The 23,878-nt window shown below is 43.2% G+C and overlaps 1 protein-coding gene across 1 annotated transcript in view; it reads right to left on the reverse strand.

Moving 5' to 3' along the window:
• Positions 1–1,846, reverse strand: part of OTULIN (OTU deubiquitinase with linear linkage specificity) — a 28,777-nt gene extending 26,931 nt beyond the window's left edge. The window contains exon 1 of the mRNA XM_007451613.1: positions 1,695–1,846. Coding sequence (XP_007451675.1) covers positions 1,695–1,846 — 152 coding nt within the window. The remainder of the gene's footprint in view (positions 1–1,694) is intronic.
• Positions 1,847–23,878: the final 22,032 nt, after the last annotated feature.

Consider the following 23,878-nt stretch of genomic DNA (forward strand, 5'->3'; position numbering starts at 1 on the left):
AAGAGCGTTCCTTTTGCACCATGACCCATTTCCCCAGGTGCTCAGACTCTGGGAACCACATCCAGCAGAAAAGCTTGCCAAATAACTTTGTGTATTTGGGGGACCGTGGTTCGGACTTCAAAGTTTCTGCATCTCCCAGGAGGGCACGACACAGCTGAGGCTGAGAAACAGCATCTGAGGGCCAGGGCCGCTAGGTGGGGAGCACAGCTGAGACCACCGGGGCCTAAGTGCGGCAGCAGCAGTCAGCCTGGAAGCTGCAGGCAGGAACCAGCACGGGCTGGGAAGGGGCAGAGGCAAAGACCACCCCCAGGCGCACCCCAACTTCACCCGCTGCAGAGTCTTAGGTAGGGCTCAAACCCAGGGAGCAAAACTGCAACCACATCTGCTCACAGGGGCCTGCACAGTGGTTTCAATTAAAAAATAAAATAAAAGGCTACTATTTAAAAATCAGGGGAATTCCCTTTTAGTCCAGTGGTGACAATCTCTGATGGGGAACTAAGATCCCGCAAGCCGTGTGGCACAGACAAAAAATTTTAAAAAATAAAAGTGCAACACCTGGATGTAATTTAAATAAAAATCAGGACATTTCAAACAAAAGTCAGAATATCTGGAATCTTCTATAGGCTGGAACTTAGTGGACCCTGTCCCCATAGGACTCAGCTCTGCAGGAACCCAGGAAACTGCCTAGCTCCTGGGGGCAGGAGTTTGAGACCTCCTGCTCTAAATCTTAACCCATTAAGTGTGGATAATACCATCCCAAGGGGCTTGGGTGCTCAAGGAGAAGGTCAAAGACCACGATAAAGAGCCATGCAAGTGAGAATTATTGTAATACATTATCTGCAGTAACAGCTCCCCCAGAACCCCTTTTTAGGAAATGCGGGGAAAAAAAGCACACTTTCCAGCCAATTAAGATCTCTGTCAAACTGGTTACCTGAGTGCTTTCATCAATTTTGGAATTCCAAAGGCATTTATATGTGACTAGAACTTGAAAGTGCAGAAAAGTTTCAGCCTTCAAGTTTATATTCTGCTTCCACCCCTGCCCCCAAATCCTTGCAGAAACTATAAACTCTTCGGATGTACGCAGCCGCCTTTACAGTTCAATAAGGAATTGATCTAAGCAGCACTGCCTTTCGTATTTAAAAATCAAGGCGGTTGGGGACATCTAGTTAAGCAGCTAACGGGCAAAAGAACTGGAGCAGACTCCGTCCAAAGTCTGTCCAACAGGTGGAACGCTCATCAAGCGCAGACTTGCCTTCCAAGAACAAACAGGTCGCGTGGCTCAGCTTTCCTGGGGTTGTGACGGCGACAACCTTAGCCCCTTGCCGCGACAGGTTGGGGGGAAGCGCTAATGGAGTGGGTTATAAGATAATATGCTTCTGGAGTCTGTTTCCCAAGTTGCTGGAGCTTTCTTTAGCTTTAGAGATATGGAAATGTCAAAAAAGCGGGGGAGGGTACTGGATAACCAGAATTTTAAAACGCGCCTTCCGGAAAAACTTTTGTCATCGGACACACTGGATACAAAAGTGTCTTCACCGACGACCTTACTTAAAAGCAAGGAGGCGAAGGGCCCTCCGCCGGCTCCTCCCCCGCCCACCTCACCCCACTCCACGCCCGCCCGTGGGTGCCGAGCCCGGGGCCCCACGCCGCTCCCGCCGTCCCCGCCCCCCGCCCCGCGCCCCGCGCCCCGCACTCACTGCTCGGCCAGGCACCGCACCGCGGCTCGCGGCTGCCCCTCGGCCACCGCTCTCTCGCCCTCCAGCGCCGCGGCCCCCGCCTCCCGCGCCGGCTTCTCGGCACAGCTCTCCCCGGGCCACGCTCCGGGCTGAAGCATCGTCCCCCGACTCATGGGGCCTCCGCAAGCGGTGGCGCCGCAGGGGTTCGGCCGCCTCCCAGCGATCCGGAGCCCCTCCCGTCGAGGCGCCAGGCCGTGGCCGCCGCTGCAGCTCTGCTGCCCGCCGGCTACCGACGGTTCACAGGACGCTTCCGCACACGTCACCACCTCCCGCCCCGCGACCTCTGACCCGCGGCGAGGGGGCGCGGCCCGCGACGGCCGGGAGTCCTGAGACGCGGGGCCTGCGCATGCGCCTGCGAGGGCCAAGCCGCCCGATAGGGCCGCCGACGCGAAACACTACTGCGCGTGCTCCACCCCCGCGCGCTGCTGGCCAGCCCCAGAGTTTCCAGCGCGCGGTCATTGATCTAGGAGTCGCGGCAGCTCCTTGTCCTCGCGTCGCCGGGCGTGAGGGAGAGAAAGCGCTGGACGGGCGGCGGGACTCGGCCTCGGTGAGGAGGAGGAGGGCCGGCCTGGGGCGTGAAGGGCGCTAATATGTTTGGGCGCCTTACAGTGTCGCTCTGGGCTTCGGAGCCTCGCCCTCCGCCGGAGGTTCCTCGGCTGTAGAGCGAGGGATGTGGTCCAAGTGGGTGATGTGCTGCTTCCCTGGCCTCCCATGGGCAATGCCGTCACCACCCAGCCCCGAGCCTGGAGCCCGGCGGGCTCTGGCCTTCGGCGTGGTGCCGGGCTTGTGGCTCCAGAGCTGAGTTAACAGCCATCCCCTCCGTGAGAAGGGGGACATGGTCCTACTCAACCGGTGAGCCATCGCAGCAGCGTGTGTGTGCGTGCGTGTGTGTGTGTGTGTGTGTGTGTGTCTTGTTGGACTACATTCTTTCAAATAGGAAATTTGGGGAGCTTCCCTGGTGGCACAGTGGTTAGGAATCCGCCTGCCAACGCAGGGGACACGAGTTAGAGTCCTGGTCTGGGAAGATCCCACATGCCATTGAGCAACTAAGCCCGTGTGTCACAACTACTGAGCCACATGCCACAATTGCTGAGCCTGCACTCTAGAGCCCACGAGCCACAACTACTGAGCCTGCACTCTAGAGCCCACGAGCCACAACTACTGAGCCCACGTGCCACAGCTACTGAGCCTGCGCTCTAGAACCTGCAAGCCACAACTACTGAGCCCACGTGCCACAGCTACTGAGCCTGCGCTCTAGAACCTGCAAGCCACAACTACTGAGCCCACGTGCCACAACTGCTGAGCCACGACTGCTGAGCCTGTGCTAGCCCACGAGCCACAACTACTGAGCTGCAAGCCACAACTGCAGAGGCTGCGCTCTACAGCACACAAGCCACAACTACTGGACCCACGTGCCACAACTGCTGAGGCTGTGCTCTAGAGCCTGCGAGCCACAACTACTGAGCCCTCGTGCCATAACTACCGAAGCCTGGAGACCATGCTCTGCAACAACAGAGGCTGCTGCAGTGAGAAGTCCATAAACCACAACAAAGAGTGGCCCCTGCTCACCGCAACTAGGAAAAGCCTGCAGCAACAAAGACCCGACGCAGCCGAAAATAAATAAATAAATAAAATAAATCTATTTTTTAAAAAAAAATTTAGGAAATTTGATTTAGGAGGAGCAAGAGCAAAGGGAAAATATTAACAGACTTCAAAGATGAGAAGACAAAAATGCTTCCTGTCCAGGGAGGGAGTAGCGGAGTAGCTGCTAAAGATGAGCAGCAGTCATAGGTGCAAGGGGCAAAGAGTGCAGGGCCAAAGTATGGAGGAAGGGAATGGCTTGGGCAGTTCGGAAACCTACAAGGGGTTCTGGGGTAAAACGGGTTCATAATGGGGTTTTATTGAAAGATGAACCTGGAAGAAGGGTACTGGAGACCAGATCTTGAAAAGCCTCCTTCAGCTGATGAGGAACCTTGTGTTTGATCCTCCTTGAAAGATCGGAAGGAGATTTTTTTTTTTTTTTTTTCCTTGCGTTATGCGGGCCTCTCACTGTTGTGGCCTCTCCCATTTGCGGAGCACAGGCTCCGGACGCACAGGCTCAGTGGCCATGGCTCACGGGCCCAGCCACTCCGCGGCATGTGGGATCTTCCCGAAACGGGGCACGAACCCGCGTCTCCTGCATCAGCAGGCGGACTCTCAAGCACTGCGCCACCAGGGAAGCCCCGGAAGGAGATTATTTTGTCTGCAGTTAGAGAAAAGGTTGGAGAAGGGCAAGACAAGGAAACCAGTATAGGGAGACTATGTAGTAATGGGCATCAAAGGGAGAAACTGGCTGAAAAGAATACTTGCATTTTATGGCAAAGAACTGTGGGGGTTTTCTGCTTTAATTTTATTTGAAAAAGTAAATACACATGCTAAAAAAATTCAGACCATACAAAAGAATATGCAGCCAAATTTTGTATGGATGTTAAGGGTGTGGGATTATAGTGGGATGGCTAGTGTCCCCTAAAATTCATTCTCCAACTGGAAATGCAGTGTGACCTTATTTGGAAATAGGTTCTTCGAAGATGTAATCAGGTAAAATGAGGTCCTGCTGGATTAGAGTGGGTCCTAAATCTAATGTGTGGTATCCTTATATAAGAAGAGAGGATGCAGACATAGACACAGAAGGAATTAGGACATGTGAAGGTGGAGGCAGAGATTGGGGTGATGTAGCTAGAAGCCAAGAAATGCCAGGAGCTGCTGGTAGCTAGGAAAAGACAAAGGTTATTCCAAAGAGCCTGCAGAAGAAGCATGACCCTGCTGAAAACTTGAGTTCAGATATCTGCTCTCAAGAACTGTGAGAATAAATTGCTGTTGTTTTAAGCCTCTCGGTTTGTGGTACTTTGCAGTAACAGCCCTAGGAAACTAATACAGGGATAAAGGTGAAGGCTTGTAAAATACCATCAGGCTGAATGTATTGATAAGAGCCTACAAAGCAGATATTTTACCTCAAAGGGTTAGAAAAAGATTAAGTTTGTTTGATTGTTTGCTGAGTATGTCTCTTCCAGTTGTACCCGTGGAACTAAGAAAATAACCACAAGATGGCTTTCAGAGCCCAATGGACCCACTGTGAGAAGAAACTGAGTGAAAACACCATTGATCACTTGACTTCCTTCCACCCAAAAGTGCCTACACTAAATGAAGTTGAAGTGCCAGAACTGCCTAGGATACTGTACAGGAAGATCTCCAAAGTCTTGGGAAGATGGGAATCTTAGAGTTGATTTATCATGTAAGACTTTCTCACCCACCTTGGGAGGGTCCAGAGGACATTACCCTCAACATGACTATGAGAAGTAATTTGTGAAGTGAGTCCCAGCACCCTTGAAGAGCTCTGCAATTGCTCCTCTCTGTATTCAGATGTATCTTACAATGGAACCTGTTATCATCAAACTGAGATTCTTAAATGCAGTGGTGATGATGGGATCTCAGGGTGGCAGGTAGGTACCAGTGTGGTTGCTGTAATGGACAGCTGAGCCAAAGCAGTAATCAGAATTGTCTGACTCACAGAGACCTGTGGTATTGGCTAGTTGATCATGGTGTCCCTAGAAAAGAAATAGTTGGATAATTACTAAATTCTTACTTGGTCTTTATAAGCAGAAGAGTTCTGGGAACTCCCTGGTGGTACAGTGGTTAGGACTCAGTGCTCTCACTGCCGAGGGCCCTGGTTTAATCCTTAGGGAACTAAAATTCCACAAGCTGCACAGTGCAGCCAAAAAATAGATTAGCAGAAGAGTTCTGGGTCTATGAACAGAAACCCTAACTTGTGTCACCGAAACAGAAAGTCACAGCCCCTCAATCAGTTCCCAGGCTTGAGCCAATTTACATACCCAGAACTCTGAATGAAGGGCAGGCCAGGTCTTCTTGAGGAAGGACCCGACTTCAGTGCCAAAAATGTATAGTGTTAATTTTTTCCCCAGCCTTCCCCATAGGGTCCTACAGCCATCAACAAGAGTGACTTTTCATTGGGGGAAAGGAAATAACCAGACTTTTGGGGCTTAGTAGACAGTGGCTTTGACCTAATTCATGGAAACCCAAAATATCACTGTAGTATCTACCTATCAGAGTAGGGGCTTGTGAAGGTCAAATTATCAGTGGAATTTTAGCTCAGGTTCATCTTGCATTAGGCCCAGTGGGTCTCTGAACACATCCTGTGGTTATTTCCCCAGTTCCGGAATGCATAAAAAATGGACATGCTCAGCAGCTGGCAGGATCCCCACAGTGGTCCCCTGACCTGTAGAGTGAATGCTGTTACTGTAGGAAAGGACAAATGGAAGCCACTAGAACTGTTGCTACCTATAAAAATGTAAACCCAAACAATACCACATTTTTGGAGGGATTGCAAAGATTAGTACCACTATCAAGAACTTGAAAGTTGCAAAGGTTGTGATACGCATCACATCCCTTTTCAACTCACCTATTTGGCATGTGCAGAAGACAAATGGATCTTGGAGCATGACTGGATTTTTGTAAATCCGATTATGTGATGATCCCTGTTGCACTGCTATTCCAGATGTGGTTTCATTGTTGAGCAAATCACATTTCCCAGTACCTGGTGTGCAGCTATTGATCTGGCAAATGCTTTTTCCTTTATATGTGTTGAAAAAGACCACCGGAAGGAATCAACTGGCAAGGTCAGCAGCACACCTTCACTGTCCCACCACAGGTTATATCAACCCTTCAGCCCTATGTCATGATTTAGTCTGCAGGGACTAAATCCCCTTCCCCTTCCACAGAACATCACACTGGTCTATTACATTGATGATGATATGCTGATTTATTCTGGTAGACAGGAAGTACCAATTACTGTACACATATTGGTAAGATATTTGCATGTCAGAGGATGGAAAATAAATCTACTCCAATTCAGAGGCCTTCTACCTCAGTGAAATTTCTAGGGCTCCAGTGGAGTTGAGTATATCAAGATATCACTTCTAAGTAAAGGATAAGTTGTTACATCTGGCCCTTCCTACTGTTAAAAAAAAAAAAAGAGGCATAACACCAAGTGAGAGAAAAGAAGTCTCTGCAACAGTCCAGGCTGCTGTGCAACTTACTTTGCCACTTGGGTCATATGATTCAGTTGATCCAGTGATGCTTAAAGCGGCAGATAGAGATGATATTTGGAGTCTTTGGCAAGTGCGTATAACTGAATCACAATGCAAACCTTTAGGATTTTGTAGCAAAGCCCTGCCATCCTGTGAAGATAACTACTCTCCTTGTGAGAAACAAGTTTTGGCTTGCTGATGGACCTTAGCAGAAATGAATACTTACCCATGGGCCAAGTTACAATGCAACCTGAGCTCAGTGATAAATCATATTGATGGTATGTAACCTTGATATGATCGGATGCAAAGGGCACCACACCTCTGTGATCTTCCAAACCCATAACCCCAGTCTAATGAGAGGAACACCAGACAAATTACAAACTTCATTAGATGGGCATCCTAAAAATTACTTCACCAGTTCTCTTCAAAGCTGTCAAGGCCACCAAAAAGAAAAAAAGTCTGAGAAACTATCACTCAAGAGGAGCCTAAGGAGACATGACAACTAAATGTAATGTGGTATTCTGGATGGGGTCCTGGAACAGAAAAAGACATTAGGTTAAACAAAAGAAGTATGAATAAACTATGGACTTTAGTTAATAATGGATCAAAATTGGCTCATTAAGTAATAAATATACCATACTAATGTAAGATGTTAGTAATAGGAGAAATTGGGTACAGAGTATATAGGAGCTCTGTACTATCATATCCATTTTTCTATAAATATAAAACTATTCCCCCCCCAAAGTCTATTATATTAGAAAAAACTCAAACTCAAATCACCATGTCACAAAATCATAAATCAAGACTTTCCAAAATAAGGAAGAATGTCAAATCATGTTCTTATTTTGTACTTCAATAGAAAGATTTAAATTTAAAATTTAATTATTTCATCTTTAATCCTTTAAAATTGCTATTGTGTATGTGTTTTGTAGTATACATAATACATAAACACAGAGGTACACGTGTATTTTTAATGTATATGTGCATATTGGGAATGTCCAAAAATTTTTTAACCAGCGTTACAGAACTAAATTATTAGAGAGCAAGTGTGTAAACTAAATAAGTCAAAAACTAAATCAGAGTTTCTAAGAGGAAGTTGTGAAACGTAAGCCCATGAACTGTGATATAATTACAATTAGCCTATTGTTATGTCAAGATGAATAAAAAATAGCAGAAAAATCTATAAGCCTAAGTAAAAGCCTATATAATAACATTGCTAGAGACAATTCCAGTTAGTTTCCAGCTTCCTCTTAAAATCAAACATTCCTAAATTAGATAACTAAAAGTAAAATGGTGACATAATAATGTGTAAGTCCTTAGACTTGGTAACATATTTTGAACCATCTCAAACTGATATTACTTCTTCAGTGACCTTCCCTGGAATAGTTAATGCATGAAAGATTCTGAGCTCCTTTTCTTTGAATACTTCAGCCCTTATTTACAGTAACTGTTCATGAAGAATACTACTGAGCCATTACAGTTTTTGTTTGTTGGAATTATTGATTTTTTAAGTTCTCCATAAGGAACTTAGTACAAGTTGGATGCATATCTCCCTCTTCAATACCAAAAACTCATATTTTACAGCAAAGTTAAAACACCCTATATTTTTACTCTATGGAATTTCCCAGTGTCACAGCTATAAAAAATAGACTACAAGTGTATTCCGTACATCAGTTTCTAAAGCAGTCACAGGTACTTTTTAGTTTATTCTAGTTTCACAGGTTCATGTACTATACCAAAGCTTGGCAGGAAGTGTCACTAGTTTCACTTAAAAATTAACCACTCTAGGAATACCTGTGTATTTATTTGAAAGACCCCCCCCCTTTTCAGCATGTCTCTTGATTGTAGAATGCTCATTATTTTTAAATAGGACTTTGGGGGTGGGAGCTACTATTTTTTTGCAGTTCTGAGACTAGAAGAAATAACTTTACAGGGAAAAAATTAGGAGAAATAGTTAATTAAAAAATATCTTGCACTAGTAATAGTTTACCTGAAAACCCCCAAAATTGTCCACAAGAGTTTTTCTTGGGAGAAGTGTGTCATAATGAAATTTTATCATGAAATTCAAACCATTTCATACATAAGGAGATGACAGAGGATGATGTTATAAAAAGACTTGGAATTCTGGAAAATATTAAATGAGTCTTTTGCCTCCAGCTAAACAGAATTTCATCCTAAACAAATAATTCAGGCAGCTGATTATCTTAAATTATTTGAAGAACTTCTAAAATGGAATTCCATACCCTTACTACCTTAATATCTGCTATGGACTGAATCATGGCCCCTCCAAATTCATATGTTGAAACCTTAACGCCAATGTAACTATATTTGGTGATATGAGCTGAATATTTGTGTCCTCCCAAAATTCATGTGTTAAAACACTATACTCAAATGGGATGGTATTAGGAGGTGGGACCATTGGGAGGTAATTAGGATCAAAGGAGGTCAAGAGGGTAAAGTCCTCATGAGTGAGATTAGTGCCTTATAAGAGTCACAAGAGTATCTCTTCTTACATTTAGGCCTTTAATCCATTTTGAGTTATTTTTATATATGGTATTAGAAAATGTTCTGATTTCATTCTTTTACATGTAGCTGTCCAGTTTTCCCAGCACCACTTATTGAAGAGACTGTTTTTCCTCCATTGTATATTCTTGCCTCTGTTGTCATAGATTAATTGACCATAAGTGCATGGGTTTATTTCTGGGCTTTCTATCCTGTTCCATTGATCTATGTGTCTGTTTTTTTGTACCATACTGTTTTGATTACTGTAGCTTTGTAGTATAGTCTGAAGTCAGGGCACGTGATTCCTCCAGCTCTGTTCTTCTTTCTCAAGATCGTTTTGGCTATTTAGTTTCTTTTCTGTTTCCACACACAATTAAAATTTTTTTGTTCCAGTTTTGTGAAAAACGCCATTGGTGGGCTTCCCTGGTGGCGCAGTGGTTGGGAGTCTGCCTGCCGATGCAGGGACACGTTTTCGTGCCCCAGTCCAGGAAGATCCCACATGCTGCGGAGCGGCTGGGCCCGTGAGCCATGGCCGCTGAGCCTGCGTGTCCAGAGCCTGTGCTCCGCAACGGGAGAGGCCACAACAGTGAGAGGCCCGCGTACCACAAAAAAAAACCCCAAAAACAAAAAAACACCATTGGTAATTTTTTGTTCTGTTTTGTTTTGTTTTTTTGTTTTTTTGGTTTTTTTGCGGTACGCGGGCCTCTCTCTGTTGTGGCCTCTCCCGTTGCGGAGCACAGGCTCTGGACACGCAGGCTCAGCGGCCATGGCTCACGGGCCCAGCCGCTCCGCGGCACGTGGGATCCTCCCGGACCGGGGCACGAACCCGCGTCCCCTGCATCGGCAGGTGGACTCTCAACCACTGCGCCACCAGGGAAGCCCCAACCCATTGGTAATTTGATAGGGTTTGCATTGAATCTGTAGATTACTTTGGGTAGTATGGTCATTTCAACAATATTGATTCTTCCAATCCGAGAACACGGTATATCTTTCTGTCTGTTTGTGTCATCTTCATCATATAGTTTTTGGAGTACAGGAACTGCTAGAGGAAAATATAAGCATAACAGTGACATAAATCGCAGCAATATTTTTTGGGGTCTGTCTCCTAGAGTAATGGAAACAAAACTAAAAATAAACAAATGGGACCTAATTAAACTTAAAAGCTTTTTCACAGCAAAGGAAATCATAAACAAAATGAAAAGACAACCTACAGACTGGGAGAAAATATTTGCAAACAATGCAACCAACAAGCGATTGATTTCCAAAATATACAAACAGCTCATACAGCTGAATATCAAAGAACAAACAACCCAATCAAAAAATGGGCAGAAGGGACTTCCCTGGTGACGCAGTGGTTAAAAATCAGCCTGCCAGTGCAGGGGACATGGGTTCAAGCCCCGGTCCAGGAAGATGCCACATTCTGTGGAGCAGCTAAGCCCATGTACCACAACTACTGAACCTGCGCTCTAGAGCCTGCAAGCCACAACTACTGAGCCCGAGTGCCACAAATACTGAAGCCTGCACACCTAGAGCCCGTGCTCTGCAACAAGAGAAGCCACCACAATGAGAAGCACATGCACCGCAATGAAGAGTAGCCCCCACTCACCTCAACTAGAGAAAGCCCACACATGGCAACGAAGACCCAACACAGTCAAAACTAAATAAATAAAAATAAATAAATCTATTTTTAAAAATGGGCAGAAGACCTAAACAGACATTTCTCCAAAGAACACATACAGCTGGCCATTTCTCCAAAGAAGACATACATTTACAGGCACGTGAAAAGATGCTCAGCATCGCTAATAAATAGAGGAATGCAAATCAAAACTGCAGTGAGGCCAGTCAGAATGGCCATCATCAAAAAGTCTACAAATAATAAATGCTGGAGAGGGTGTGAACAAAAGGGAATCCTTGTGCACTGTTGGTAGGAATGTAAATTGCTGCAGCCACTGTGGAGAACAGTATGAAAGTTCCTTAAAAACTAAAAATAGAGTTACCATGTGATCCAGCAATCCCACTCCTGGGCATATATCTGGAAAAGATGAAAACTCTAAATCAAAAAAATACATTCACCCCAATGTTCGTAGCAGCACTATTTACAATAGCCAAGACATGGAAGCAACCTAAATGTCCAATGACAGATGAATGGATGAAGAAGAGATAGTATATTTATACAGTGGAATACTACTCAGCCCTAAAAAAGAATGAAATAATGCCATTTGTAGCAACACAGATGGACCTAGAGATTATCATACTAGGTGAAGTAAGTCAGAGAGAGAAAGACAAATATCATATGATATCATTTATATATGGAATCTAAAAAATGATACAAATGAACTTATTTACAAAACAAAAGTGGATTCACAGACACAGAGAACAGACTTACACTTGCCAAAGGGGGAGGAGGAGGGATGGATAAATTAGAAATTTGGGATAAAAAGATACACACTACTATATATAGAATACATAAACAACAAGTACCTACTGTATAGCACAGGGAACTATATGCAATATCTTGTAGTAACCCATAATGGAAAAGAATCTGAAAAAGAATATGTATATATATATATAACTGAATCACTGCTGTATACCTGAAACATTGTAAGTTGATTATATTTCAGTAAAAAATTATAAATACCAAAAATAAATTACATTTATTAAGCTTTTAAAAAAGAGTCACAAGAAAGTTTGCTCTTCCTCTCTGCTCTCTGCCAGGTGCAGATATAAGGAGAAGTCAGCAGTCTACAAATCAGAAAACTTTCCTTACCAGAACTCAACCATACTGGCACCCTGCTCTTGAACTTCCAGTCTCCAGAACTGTAAGAAATAAATTTCTGTTGTTTAAGCCATCCAGTGTATGGTAGTTTGTCACAGCAGCTTGAATTCACTAAGACATTTAGAGATAGGACCTGTGAGGAGGTGATGAAGGTGAAATGAGGTCATATGGGTGGGGCCCTAATCTGACAGGGTTGATGTCCTTATAAGAAAAAGAAGAGACACCAGACTTCTCTGTCTACCATGGAGGACACAGAAGGCAGCCATCTGAAAGCCAGGAAGAAAGCTCTCACCAGAAACCAAATCAGCTAGCACATTGATCTTATACTTCCCAACCTCTGGAACTGTGAGAAAATAAATTTCTGTTGTTTAAGCCACCCAGTCTATGGTATTTTGTCATGGCAGCCCAAGCCAACTAAGACAGTATCATAGAGTACTTCTTTATACTTACCTTTTAGAACAAGCATCTGGGTTCCTTTGGAAAGGAAGCCCAACATTCATACTGTACACTGGAATTTAGAAAGAGCTAGAGGGACAAATTGTAGAAGTTTCCTAAGAAAATAAAGGTAAGGAAGAGATTCTTAGTCATTTCTGTGCCCTAACATAGGAAATCTTCACCTCCTAAAGTAATCTGATGTTAGGTTGATGATTTTCATATAACCTCATCTTATCTCCAAAGTCAGAGGGGAAAGCATCACCCTACTATTACCAAAAACTCTCTACTTGCAATAAGGTAGGTTGTCAACCATACCTTAAAAAAGTCATACCAGGATATTGCTGACAAAGTAACAAGGGCTTTCTGGATCTTTTGCTAATCATTGTCTCATGATTTTTTTCTTTTTACTTGCTCCAGAATTTTAGAGGATAGTTGACTAGGTCTTCTCCAGAAGATAAGGCTGCAAATTTTCATTATCATTGCATTATTTTCCAAAGACCCTGGCAGCTAGAATTCATCTTAAAATAATGATCTTCAAAGTGGGGTACCTCTATCTCTTGAGGTACACCAGGGCCACTTCATACAGCTGTGCAGCATAGGCCCTGGGGTGAAAGATACCTTTCACAGCTGTATGAGGACATGGATAGGACTATTTTCCCTTCTGACCACTTCTCTTATGTTCACCATATTCTTACTTTACAAAAACAAAAGACTTCTCTCTTATCCATCCCAAATCTTACTACAGTGTGTCTCTCAAGGGCTGTGTTGTCCAATACAATAGTCACTAGTCACATGTGGATATTGGTCACCTGAAATGTAGCTGGTATGAATTAAGATTTGCTGCTTGTATAAAATAATACAAGGAATAGTACCAAAAAAAAAAAATGTAAAACTACCTCATTTTTAACTTTTTATATTGACTGAATGTTGAAATGATTATATTTTGGAAATATTGCATTACATATAACATTAATTTCACCTGCTGCTTTTTGCTTTTTAAACAAATTTTAAATTACATATATGGCTCACATTATATTTCTATTGGATGGCACTTCTGCTTTCGGAGAAGTCTCCCATATAAGGCATCAAAAATTTGCATTAAGGCTTTGTGTCTTTCCTTTTCTTCTCTTTAAGAGTGGGTATTTTGGTATTCAGTGGAGCAATTTGCCCAATATGTTCATTCAGATATAATGTAGAGTGTGGTTATAAGAGTGATGATAATTTTACTCAAAGAAAGCATTGCTCCTGAGTGAGAGTGTTGAGAGAACCAAGCAGAGTATAGGTAAGAAACATTGGTAGCATCTTAGGTCATCCAGGTGACATGCTCATTGCAAGGCTCTCTGCCTTACTTAGCACCCTTCCTTAGAATTAGTGTTTATAAGTGAGATGATTGTCCTATAGTAGTCCCAGATTGACTGTAAAGACTGAATAATCAATCCTTTTGTAATTCAGAGGGTTTCTAATTCTTTGCTTTCAACAAATTTGATGGAGAACCTAAAGTTGATGATTTAAAATAACATTTAATGAGAGATTACTGTGATACTTTCGGCATGCAATTCAGAAGTTGAAATAATTGAAGGACTTTACTATAATAAAACTATTCTCATCTATTTATGAGAACAGTGTCTCTGAGTGCTTCTATCTGTAAAACCCCAAAATAGAAATTGAATCTAGATTAAATTCTATCTCTAACAATAAATAACATTCATCAATAGATTTTGAGAGATGTATCCAATAAAATTTTTACTAATTATATGTAATTATTATCAAAATTTATAATATATTTCAAATTTTAACTACTGATAATTATAAAACTTTCAGGTAATTTTAATTTTAATTTTAAAAGACTTTCAAACATAAAAATACACTGCGTTACATAAAATTCTGGGAATGGAGAATGGAATGAAAATAATATTTCGTTGAGAAAAAGGAATGATGTGAAATGCAGTCTTTTTTATGAATGATAGTGACTTTCTAATAAATATGTTATTTTGATGGTACTGGAAACATAAGAGTCATGTGATGATTTTATTTTAAAATTCAATATTTATAGTATAATAGAAATTATATTCTTTAGAACTACATTTCTAATGGAAAATTTTAGATGTCAACTTTCAAAATTTATAATATTCTGAAACAGTTTCACAGTTTTTCAAAACTCTTTTAGGGACAAAGTGAGCAAAAATATTCAGATGACTGCCTCAGATGGCAGCTAGTCAAAACCATATCATTTTATAGATGTAGCAGCTGAGGACCACCAGTTCTGTTCTTGAACCAGAACCCAAAGCCACATTCAGTCACTGGCTCTGCAACTCCATTCCATCTCCTACGCAAAGAGGGCACACGGGGTTCTGAGAGAAAGTCCATGTTTATTAATGACAAGGTACCTCTAAGTAAAAGGTCATCTCTTAAATGTATTTGAGTTTAGAGCTGTCTGACATCTGTGGTAGCCTGTCACCACCAGTCTCATCAGGATTTTTTCTAAGGCAATCATTTAGAAATATGAGGTGTCCATACATCTATCTCAGCAAGTTGGGTTGTGATTTATCTGACAGCTGACTTCCCTAACAAAGCTGGAAGCAGCTTAGGGGGAGAGGATATTCATTGTTTTAGTTGGCTTGGGCTGGGCTGCCATAACAAAATACCATACACTGCGTGGTTTAAACAACAGAAATTAATTTTCTCCCAGTTCTGGAGTTGAAAGTGAGATCAGGGTGCCAGCATGGTCGGGTTCTGTTGAGAGTTCTGTTCCTGGCTTGCAGACAGCTGCCTTCTTGCTGCATGTGCCTGCCGAGAGAAAGCAAGATCTGGGTCTGGTCTCTCTTCCTATCCTTAAGGACGTAGTCCTATTGGATCAGGACCCTACCCTTATGACCTCATTTAACTTTACTTCCACAAAGCCCCTACCTCCAAATATGTCACATTAGGGGCTAGGGCTTCAACATACAAATTTTAGATGGACACAAACATTCAGTTCCCAACACTCATAAATCTTTATATACCTTGTTCCTAACCCAACGGATGGCACTAGTGAGCATTAATAAATTTCTGCTGAATAAACTCATTAATTTCTTATATCAGTGTCATAGTGGCAATGTAGTATAGCAAAGAGAAAACTAGCTCTATGACCTTGGGCAAGTCATATAACATCTCCGAGCCTCAGCTTCTTCAGATGTAAAGTCTAGGTAGCAACTCTTATCTTATAAATATGTTATGAGGCTCAGAAGGGAGGTGTGTCAAGGGTATGGAATCGTATGTGTGAAACAATAGCTCTATATAAGACTTTTGCTTAACATTTTACAGTTTATAAAGCACTGCTGTATACATCATTCTACTGAATGAAGACCTGAATGCCTCAGACACTTGTAGCACCAAGCTTCAGGATGTTTAAGGTCTTGGATCAACTGGTATTGTGAAAAGAAAATAAGGTAACCTTGGACTTCACTAGGTCATAATTTCTGTGTTATGCAATGAAGTAATTCACTGCATTGGTCTAGCTCTCAGGGTGATCAAGAGGCCAGGTTAATAAATCTTCCCGGCAGGGAGAGGAAAATATTAGGTGTTTTAATGTCTATTCTTTTGCAAAATTAATCAGTTACTTGCTATTTCCTTAAATAAATTATTTTTCAGAATACTTAAAGCCAAAGCTTTGTAACTCCAATCACGGACACTAGATGGCACCACAAGAACCTCACCTGCACCAATTCCTGACAGTCCAACAGCTTTCTCACAATTTACAGCCTGAAGATTTTTGACATAGAGTCTAGGGTGAAGAAAACTTAGAGAAAAGTTCTTTCATTTCTGTGTAGAGTCTATAAGTTTTCTCTCTAAGAGGTTGCTCTCCTACCGTGAATAGTACGCAGAGGATCAAGACTCTCGTGGGAAACTACAGACAGCACGGGTCAAGTCAGTGGACTTGGTCTGAGTTCCAGTGCTGATGCTTAGCAGCTGGTTTTTGCAGAGAAAGTCTGTTTCCTGCCCTGTATGCATCTCACAGAATTGCTGGGAGGACCATACAGAGTCATGTATGAGAAGTGCCACGTGCTACAATTTTTTTTTTTTTTTTTTTTTTTGCGGTACATGGGCCTCTCACTGCTGTGGCCTCTCCCGTTGCGGAGCAGCAGGCTTCGGACGCGCAGGCTCAGCAGCCACGGCTCACAGGCCCAGCAGCTCGGCGGCACGCGGGATCTTCCCGGACCGGGGCATGAACCCGTGTCCCCTGCATCGGCAGGCGGACTCTCAACCACTGCGCCACCAGGGAAGCCCCACATGCTACAATTAAAAACCAAGGTTCTTTCTACCTCTGCAGCCCCTCTTGCTGGGAGGCTCCTGCCTTGCACCAGCTCCGGACCTCTGCTACCCTGGCCCCTGCCTACTCTGTTTTCAACCACAGGCTCACTCCTCATGCATTTGTAAAGGACTCTGACAACATATCTGTTTTTCCACTTTCTCTCCAACGGCTGAAACTCATGCTTCTTAGTGTCCCCACCCCAATGGTGCTCAGCTTCTCTTCAGTAGTCCTGTGGCTGCTCGTCATCATCTGGAAGTGAACCCCTTAAAATCATCAGCTTCACGTCCCATTGTTGCAGAAGTCGTCCCTCGTCTCCCCTCCCCACTTGTTCATCCCCTCATTGCGATTCCAGCTCCTCCACGGCTTCCTTCTCTCCCTGTTCGCCAGCCCCCGCTTCTCTGCGCAGAGCCCCTCCTCTTCTTGCCTGGGTTCTGCACTCTCTCACCAGCACCTGCGACTCCCTCACCCCAGTCCTCCGATGCTCCAGCCCTCAGGCCCTCAGGGGACCGGTGCAGCCCTTTGTTTGAGGCAGCGCAGAGCGCCAGGTGGAAGAGCACAGGCATAGAATTGTTTATTACTCTGACAGTGACCAGCTGTGTAAGTTACCCTGCCCTGTCCCTCTGAGCACCAGCGTGGGGTATTTTAGGGGGATGAAAACATCTACCCACAGGAGAAGTAAGAGAGTTAGTAGGTAAGAAGAGATTTTCTATAACATATTTTTATGCTTTTATCTTTTGCCTCTTCCACATATGTGACCTCTCCCTGTGATCCAGAGGTACTTCTCTGGAGGGCAAGTGGATGAATAGGTAGACTAGGATTATTAGAGTAAAACGCAAATAAGAGGCAGGGTGTAGTTTACTTCAAAAACAGGTAATTGAGATATAAAACTAAAGGCCTGAAGAAAGTAGGGCCTAGAGATTAGGACCTTTGGAAACAAAACAGGGGAGACCCAGGTATACCTGCCTTCTGTTCCCCACCACAACCAGAAAGGATCATGAAGACCACGGAGGAGGAACCTCAGAGGAAACGGGCAGGGGGCGCAGAGGGGCTGTGTTGTCCGTGTATGGTCAGGCCCCCCACGATGGCTGTTCCCTTGCTCTCTGTGCATCCCCTGACTGGCCAGTCCCTGCCTCACCTGCATCCTACTCACCTGACCGACCTTCCCTCCTCAGAAAATGGCTACGTACTCACCCTGGGCCCCGACTAGTGATTGCTCGTTGGATCAGAACATCTGCACCTTGCTAGCTCATCAAAGGGGTGGCGAGGGGCATGATCCTCTGCTGGTTTCCCTGGTAACCGATGAGCCAACCTGACGTCACTTCCCCCTGCAGCTGGTAACCTCCCTCTCGCCGTGGTAGTGAAGATGCCGCTGTCTGCTCCACAGGGTGGGGGGTCACGCCCTGACCTCGCTTCACACAGGTAAGACCCTCCTATCCGTTAACACCACTGACGTCTCTGTCACTGATTCTGGGGTCCTTCTACGGTCTTCAAGCTGGGCAAGTACTGGGCTCACAGGCCTGCGGGGTGCAGCCCAACAGTCCCTTTTCAAGAGTCCTACATTCACCTAATCGTGAAACCCTGAAACCTAGGTGGGTCCCTTAACTTCCAGAAGCAAGGATGTGGAAGGAAAATCCACAGCATATATTTAGTCATTTAGCCCTCAAAACAACTCCACAAAACCACTGTTACCCACATAAAACAGCACCACAAGACTATTATTGGCCCCACTTTACTGAATAGGAAGGTGACAGGATTTTAACTCAGGCCAGCTGACTTCAAAGGCCGTGCTTTTAACCATCACCCTACACAGCCTTTCAGTAAGCATCAGTTCCCTGCACTCACCCCAACCCCATCTCTGTTCAATGCCGGGGCTAAGAAGCTGAGTTAGGAAAGGCAGGCTACCATGTGTTTCATGCTCTTACTATTTAAGCTCTGAACTCAGCTGGGCCTTCGGTTCTGCCGCATCTGTTGTTTGTGCTCCGTGGGCTCCCTTCACCAATCCCTGCAATGGGCCTAAACCTTCCACATCCCCTGCCCTGCTCACCTTCAGCAGTAAACTCGCCTGTGATGCATAGAGAAAGTCAGTGCCATTAAGGGTGGACTCTCTTAGCTTCTCTCCTTCCCTCAACTAACTTATCTTCAGGAGCACCCTCTCCTATCCAACCAGTTTTCAAAGGAGACTCTATCCTCCTATTTCAGACCACTCCCTCCTTTGCTCTTTCACCTCCTCCAGGAGTTCTCTCAGGTGTCTCTTTTTCCAGTATGTTCAATCTTATCCCTCTCTGCTGGGTCCTTTCAGCATATAAACAAGGTAAGGTCTTTCCTCTCCTTCATGTCATTTCCATCCACAATTGTCCTAGATGTCAGAAATTTCCAAGCACCAGTCCCTGAACTCTTCCTAAGTAGTGATGAAATCTAATTCATGATAAAAAATTGAGCAAATAAGGATAATATAGGGAGTTTCTCATTAAGCTAAAGTAATTCAATTTAAATGATTTTCCTTTGTTCTTTTTTTTTAATGTTCTGATATTCTTTGTATAGGAGGCCCTCTGTATCTGTGGGTTCCATATCCTCGGTTACAGAAGGCTGACTGTACCACACCATTTAATACAAGGGACTTGAGCACCCGTAGAGTTTGATATCCTTTGGGGGTCCTGGAACAAATCCCCCAAGGATCCCCAGAGATGACTGTGTGCCACCTATCAGAAGTGTGAAGACTTCACCTGAGCAACGAATGACCCTCTTTGCTGTAAGACGTTGAGATTTGGGGCACCTTTTTTTACTGTGCATAACCTAGCCAAGAAGCCCTCAAACTCTTTGGTCTCTGAACATCTCTACACTCTTTACACTCTTAAGAACTATTAAGGACCTGTATTGACTATGTTTCCTTACTTTCTGTCTTCTTAATGCTCTGGCACCTGGGACCTTGCTAGCGCAGGGGAGACTGCTCCTTTGAGGACTAGCTAATTCCTAGAGATAACAAACTCCTCCCTTGTGAATATACCTCTCATGTGCAAGCTAACCAATCCAAAACCATACCCCCTCCGCCCCCATAAGCACCCCCTTTCTCCAGCTCTCACAGGGCTCTTATACTCTGGGCCAATACAGAAATACGTTGATTTACTGCACTTCACAGATACTGCATTTTTTACAAATTGAAGGCTTGTGACAAACCTGCATTGAGCAAGTCTATTGGTGCCATTTTTCCAGCAGCATTAGTTGTTGTTGTTGTTGTTTTGCAGTACCGCTGCGGAGCAGAGGCTCCGAACGCGCAGGCTCAGCGGCCATGGCCCACGGGCCCAGCCGCTCCGCGGCATGTGGGATCCTCCCGGACGGGGACACGAACCCGCTTCCCCTGCATCGGCAGGCAGACTCTCAACCACTGCGCCACCAGGGAAGCCCCAAGCAGCATTAGTTTATAATTAAGGTATGTACATTGTTTTCTTAGACATAATGCTATTGCACACTTAATAGACTGCAGCATAGTATGAACATAATGTTTATATGTACTGGAAACCAAAAAATTTGTGTGGCTTGCCTTATTGCCCCATTTGCTTTAATGTGATAGTCTGGAACCAAACCAGCAGTATCTCCGAGGTATGCCTGTACTCACCTGTCCTATTCACCTCAGGGCCAGATCCAGGAAACCCTAGGACAGCACCTACACCTAAGAGCCTGCTGAAATTATTCAAACTAGCCAATCCTAAACCTGTTTACCCTGCCTTGCCTGTTCCTTTCTGCGAAAACCATAGTAAGGCTCTCACCCATGCTTTCCCCTCGCTCCTTCAGCCTTCTGACTGACTTCCCGGTATCCCTGTGTGTCCCTGTGTGACATGGCAGGCAGGCCTCCTACTCTTGGGAACAGACTTCCCTTTCAGTGACAGTCATCTCCTGGTCTATTGACCTAACCGTACCCGAGTAATAACAGAGCCTACATTTTAAAACAGGACCTCAATGGCCTTTTGTTTATGTGGGTTCTATATATTGATATTTGCTGTTTTAGATATTAAAACTGAGAAATTTTAAAAATATGTAAATGAATCCATTATTTATTAGCATAGTAATATCTTAATGAAAAATATATTTTCTAAAACAAATAACTGTGAGAAGAGTAGCACTGTTTGAATTTTTGCAAATCTCTTTAGTGTCTGGCTAAGCAGAATAAAGCTGGGTTTTGGGGTCTACTTCTGCATTCAAAGAGCTGCAGTATCACATTCTGGAAAACGCCACAATACACTCATGAGAGATTGGGAATGAAAAAGGCAAATAACATTTTAGCATTTAATCATTGATTTTGAAATTGACCTCATGGGGAAATTTCCTCATGGGGAAAATGTCCCCAGACCAGACTTGGAGAGTGCTAACCTACACAATATTGACTAATACAAACAAGATTTTTAGAATTTAATTTTTTTTCCAGTTGTATTGAGATATAAATGACATACAGTACTGTGTTAGTTTAGGTGTCCAGCATAGTGATTTGACTTATATACATCATGAAATGATTATCATGATAAGTTTAGTGAGCATCCATCATCTCATATCAACACAAAATTAAATAGGGAAAAAAACATTTTTTCCTTATGATGAGAACGCTTAGGATTACTCTCTTAACAACTTTCATATGTATAGTACAGCAGTGTTAATTATCTTTATCATGTTGTACATTACATCTCTAGTACTTATTTATCTTATGACTGGAAGTTTTGTACCTTTTGACTGCCTTCACCCAATATCCCACCCACACCCGTGCCTCTAGTAACCACAAATCTGATCTCTTTTTCCATGAGTCTGTTTGTTTGCTTTTGAAGTATAATTGACCTACAACACTATGTTAATTCCTGATATATAACATAGTGAATCAATATTTCTATACATTTCAAATTGATCACCATGATAAGTCTAGTTACCATCTGTCACCATACAAACATATTACATAATTGTTTACTATTTTCTCCACACTGTACATTTCATACCCATGACTCATTTATTTTGTAGCTAGAAATGTGTGCCTCAGTCTCCCTCACCTATGTCTTATCTCCCACTCAACTCCTCCCCTTGGGAACGACATGTTTGTTCTCTGTATCTATGTCTCTGTTATGTTTGTTCATTTGTTTTGTTTTTTTAGATTCCACATGTAAGTGATAGCATAATTTATCTTTCTCTGACTTATTTCACTTAGCATAATACCCTCTAGGCCATCCATGTTGTCACAAATGGCAAGGTTTCATTCTTTTTATGGCTGAGTAATATTCCACTGTGCATGTGTATATGTGTGTGTGTGTGTGTGTGTGTGTGTGTGTGTGTGTGTGTGTGTGTGTGGTATCCATTCATCTGTTGATGGGCACTTAGGTTGCTTCCATATCTTAGCTATTGTAAATGATGCTGCTATGAACATAGGGTTGCATATATCTTTGCTAATTACTGTTTTTATTTTCTTTGGATAAATATCCAGAAGTGGAATTACTGGATCATATGGTGTTCTATTTTTAAGTTTTTGAGCAATTTCCATAATGTTTTCCATAGTGGCTACACCAATTTACATTCCTACCAACAGTGCACAAGGGTTCTTTTTTCCAATCCTTGCCAATACGTGTTACTTGTTGTCTTTTTGATAATAGTCATTCTGACGATATAAAGGGGATATTTCATTGTGACTTTGGTTTGCATTTCCCCGATGATTAGTGATGTTGAGCATCTTTTCATGTGTCTGTTGGCCATCTGCATATTTTCTTTGGAAAAATGTCTACTCAGATCCTCTGTCCATTTTTTTTTTAACATCTTTATTGAGGTATAATTTCTTTACAATGGTGTGTTAGTTTCTGCTTTATAACAAAGTGAATCAGTTATACATATACATATGTTCCCATATCTCTTCCCTCTTGCATCTCCCTCCCTCCCACCCTCCCTATCCCACCCCTCCAGGCAGTCACAAAGCACCGAGCTGATCTCCCTGTGCTGTACAGCTGCTTCCCATTAGCTATCTACCTTACGTTTGGTAGTGTATATATGTCTATGCCTCTCTCTCGCTTTGTCACAGCTCACCCTTCCCCCTCCCCATATCCTCAAGTCCCTTCTCTGATAGGTCTGTGTCTTTATTCCTGTCTTACCCCTAGGTTCTTCATGACATTTTTTTTTCTTAAAGTCCATATATATGTGTTAGCATACGGTATTTGTCTTTCTCTTTCTGACTTACTTCACTCTGTATGACAGACTCTAGGTCTATCCACCTCATTACAAATAGCTCAATTTCGTTTCTTTTTATGGCTGAGTAGTATTCCATTGTATATATGTGCCACATCTTCTTTATCCATTCATCCGATGATGGGCACTTAGGTTGTTTCCATCTCCGGGCTATTGTAAATAGAGCTGCAATGAACATTTTGGTACACGACTCTTTTTGAATTATGGTTTTCTCAGGGTATATGCCCAGTAGGGGGATTTCTGGGTGATATGGTAGTTCTATTTGTAGTTTTTTAAGGAACCTCCATACTGTTCTCCATAGTGGCTGTACCAATTCACATTCCCACCATCAGTGCAAGAGTGTTCCCCTTTCTCCACACATTCCCCAGCATTTATTGTTTCTAGATCTTTTGATGATGGCCATTCTGACTGGTGTGAGATGATATCTCATTGTAGTTTTGATTTGCATTTCTCTAATGATTAATGATGTTGAGCATTCTTTCATGTGTTTGTTGGCAGTCTGTATATCTTCTTTGGAGAAATGTCTATTTAGGTCTTCTGCCCATTTTTGGATTGGGTTGTTTGTTTTTTTGTTATTGAGCTGCATGAGCTGCTTGTACATTTTGGAGATTAATCCTTTGTCAGTTGCTTCATTTGCAAATGTTTTCTCGCATTCTGAGGGTTGTCTTTTGGTCTTGTTTATGGTTTCCTTTGCTGTGCAAAAGCTTTGAAGTTTCATTAGGTCCCATTTGTTTATTTTTGTTTTTATTTCCATTTCTCTAGGAGGTGGGTCAAGAAGGATCTTGCTGTGATATATGTCATAGAGTGTTCTGCCTATGTTTTCCCCTAAGAGTTTGATAGTTTCTGGCCTTAC

This window comes from Lipotes vexillifer, unplaced genomic scaffold (genome assembly GCF_000442215.2).
Source record: "Lipotes vexillifer unplaced genomic scaffold, Lipotes_vexillifer_v1.1 scaffold590, whole genome shotgun sequence".
Lineage (NCBI taxonomy): Eukaryota > Metazoa > Chordata > Mammalia > Artiodactyla > Lipotidae > Lipotes > Lipotes vexillifer.